The sequence below is a fragment of the Rhamphochromis longiceps genome, linkage group LG12, assembly GCF_057381845.1.
Source record: "Rhamphochromis longiceps isolate RC_006_pf linkage group LG12, R_longiceps_female_GT1.1, whole genome shotgun sequence".
In the NCBI taxonomy this organism is placed as follows: domain Eukaryota; kingdom Metazoa; phylum Chordata; class Actinopteri; order Cichliformes; family Cichlidae; genus Rhamphochromis; species Rhamphochromis longiceps.
Window position 1 is genome coordinate 41799112 of NC_140568.1, and position 2988 is coordinate 41802099.

A 2988-nucleotide genomic window follows, 5' to 3' on the forward strand; every position below is an offset into this window, starting at 1 on the left:
GCCAAAACCACAGCCCAAAAATAAAACAATGGCTTTGGATCCCTTTATTCCTTTCCCTCCTTTTTTCTTGATATTTTCACTTGAAAATCATATTTAAATTTAATTGTAAGTGTAAAAAAACCCAATAAACCTAAAGCAAAACATTATTTAGGATTGATTACAGCAGCTCTACACTAAACCACAGTGCGGCATGCTGGGGAGACTTAAAAAATGAATCTTTAGGGTCCTCTTATGACCCACAAAAGCATTTTGTGATTGATCAGGAGTTCCCAGTCTGATTCCAGCAGATGCGCGTAAATAAGTTTTATCGGTGTAATTCTGGGTTGTCCATCTAATTTTCATGTATGAGAAGCAGTCTAATTTAAGGGGCTGAGACAAAATTCCCCCAGTCAATAAAGCAGAAACGGAAAAGGTTAACAGCCCTTAATTACGGAAGTGCTGCTCTGCCAAATGAAATATTTTACTTTATTTATGTATTTATACTAGCAAGGTGTAACCGTTGAAGTGTCTGAGTGTATCTGAGCATCTTTACAGCCTTAGATTTGGAGCTAGCATCCAGTAATCAAAGAAATCCCCTATTAAATGTACTCAGTATTTACATGATTGGTAATCATATATAACATTTATAATTATATAATATGCAATTCAACATGTTTTTATTATATAATAATATGCAATTATATTTATTATTTTATTTTATAATTCTGTTTTTATGACATTTTATTTTGAGCAGTGACGAAATGGGGGTGTTTGATAAATTTAGCACAGTGAGCAGAAAACTACAGAAAATGTCACAGAGTTTCCAAACTTACTTCCTCTTTCTCAGCTTTATAAACCCACACTCGACTTCGTTCACTCAGACTTTCTCTCTTGCATCCTCACTGGTCCTCAAAGATCAAAACAACCATCACGAAGATGAACAAGCCACTGCTCCTGCTGGTCGCTCTGACTTTCTGCTGTTGCATTGCGTCTCTGCATGGTAAGAAAACATTACTGCTTTAATTCAGAATATTTGTACAGTTTGGTATCTCACAGGAGGGCAAAATATACCCTTTGATTTTGAGGTCATTATTTTATTCATATTTATCGTCTTACTTTAGTTATTCTGTTTAAAAATACATTAGACAGACAGATCGATAAATTATTGATCCCACAAGGGAAATTTTTATGTTACAGCAGCATGATAAAGAGTAAATATATACTACAGTTATATAGTAGATATATATAATATATATATATATAATGACACAGTTAAATAAAAGTGCCACAGGCGCCTGGTGAGCGGCTTATATTGAGATACTGCAGGCATTTATATTTTTACATCAGTGATAAAAAACAAAGAATAGTAGAAATGTAGAAATATTAAAATATTAGTAGAACTATTAAAACTTTTTCCTGTAATTGAAAGTAAATATTGTTTTGAGTGTTTGAAGGTTATTACCCGAAGTCCATCTACTGGCTTCTTTGGGGCTTCTTACTGTTTCTTACTGTTTTCACAAACTCTTTCCTCCTAAAATAATAGAAATGCTTCTTTTCAGGTTTTACCATAAATACCTGCCGCTGTAGAAAGACGACCATGAGACCTGTTTCTGCTAAGATGGTCAAGAAGATTGAGGTGACTCCTGTTTCAGGACACTGCCCCCGAACTGAAATCATGTGAGTATTTGCAAAGGTGACGTTTCTTAACGGTGCTTTTTACTCTCTACTGTAATGCATCACAGTTTATATTGAAAGTGTCTTTAAAGATTGCAGAGCACAATAAAATAAAGCTTTCTATAGAAATGTTGTGGAAACTTACAAAAATGCACACATTTGAAATACTCAAGTGTACTATATGTACTTTATTGTTGAGAAATATACTTTATTACTTGAGTATTTTATCTTCATATCTTTAAGAGTTTTTCATTTTAAGCTTTTATACTGTAATTTTAAACTTTTTCACTGTTCTGTGAACCATGTAAATGTCAATAAAGCCCTTTTACACTTTGACATTATTGTATTATAACTGGCACTGATGATGATGATGATGCAAGTTTGAAGTTACCTGCTGACACACAGAACTGTAAACTAAGAGCAAAAATGAAACTTTTACTTCATGTCTTAGTTTTGTTTCTGCTTCAGTTTCAATCAAGTTTGTGCGGCGTGATAATTTCTCCATTTTTAAGTAATGTTTTGAATCTTCTGCTTTCTCAACAGGATCACTGTGAGGTCTGGTGCTAAGATCTGTGTCAATCCAGAGGCCAAGTGGTTTCCAGGCCTTCTCAAAACTCTGCAAAAGTGAGAATTTCTTATCAGTCATACACTTATCACTTTTAGAATACATGCGAACATTTCATAGAACCGGCATTTTTAACGTTTAGCTAACTTTCTATACAAAATCCTATTAACTTAGTTTCTGTATTTACCGGTCAAAAGGGGGGCATTTTTAGAGCCAAAACGAATTTGCTTATTTTGAGTTATTCTGATTATTAACTCCATCGTTTTTATTTTGAATTACAGGAAGAACACCGTCTCAACCACTGGGCCACGCACTGCTTCAACACCTAGCTTCTGATCACACGGCAGATCGATTCCTCCCTTCATCAATCTGAATTACCTGTAGCAAGCCTGTTGTATTCAGCCCGAATACAGTTTCATTTTCTCGAGTGTTATCCTTTGATGACAAAGGTATAATTCTTAGAAAATCACATAATCTATATGTGATTGTTTTATGCTTGAAATTCTGATAGAATTGATAAAAATACCTTTAAACTGTGCCACCTTAATATTTGAAGAAGGTACTGAAGATTGTTGCACACCTTTCACTTTTTTAAGTTTGTATCTGTTACTGTTGCATTAAACGTGTGTATTTGTACTTTTTAATTAAAAAAAGATTTTTGTAATACCCACTGCTATGACGTCAATATGTGTTGTATCCCTGAATTTTGACTTTTTTAAAAAACAAAAATAAAGCACAGACAAGAAGAGTTTTCAAAAAATGACATTTTA

At 33.6% G+C, this 2988-nt stretch overlaps 1 protein-coding gene across 1 annotated transcript; it reads left to right on the forward strand.

The window, feature by feature from the left end:
- The first annotated feature begins 888 nt into the window (after positions 1-888).
- Positions 889-2957, forward strand: LOC146658033 (C-X-C motif chemokine 10-like). The gene is made up of 4 exons (XM_085426429.1): positions 889-979; positions 1539-1656; positions 2197-2277; positions 2500-2957. Exons 1-4 carry the CDS (start codon positions 916-918, stop codon positions 2552-2554), a joined length of 318 nt encoding a protein of 105 aa, XP_085282555.1. The 5' UTR covers positions 889-915; the 3' UTR covers positions 2555-2957.
- The last annotated feature ends 31 nt before the right edge of the window (positions 2958-2988 follow it).

Bases quoted from the DNA above. Each gene is read 5' to 3' on its own strand.
- LOC146658033 (XM_085426429.1), top strand. From the start codon at position 916: ATGAACAAGCCACTGCTCCTGCTGGTCGCTCTGACTTTCTGCTGTTGC. The intron at 980-1,538 runs GTAAGAAAACAT...GCTTCTTTTCAG, and splicing joins TTGCATTGCGTCTCTGCATG to GTTTTACCATAAATACCTGC. The intron at 2,278-2,499 runs GTGAGAATTTCT...TTTGAATTACAG, and splicing joins CTTCTCAAAACTCTGCAAAA to GAAGAACACCGTCTCAACCA.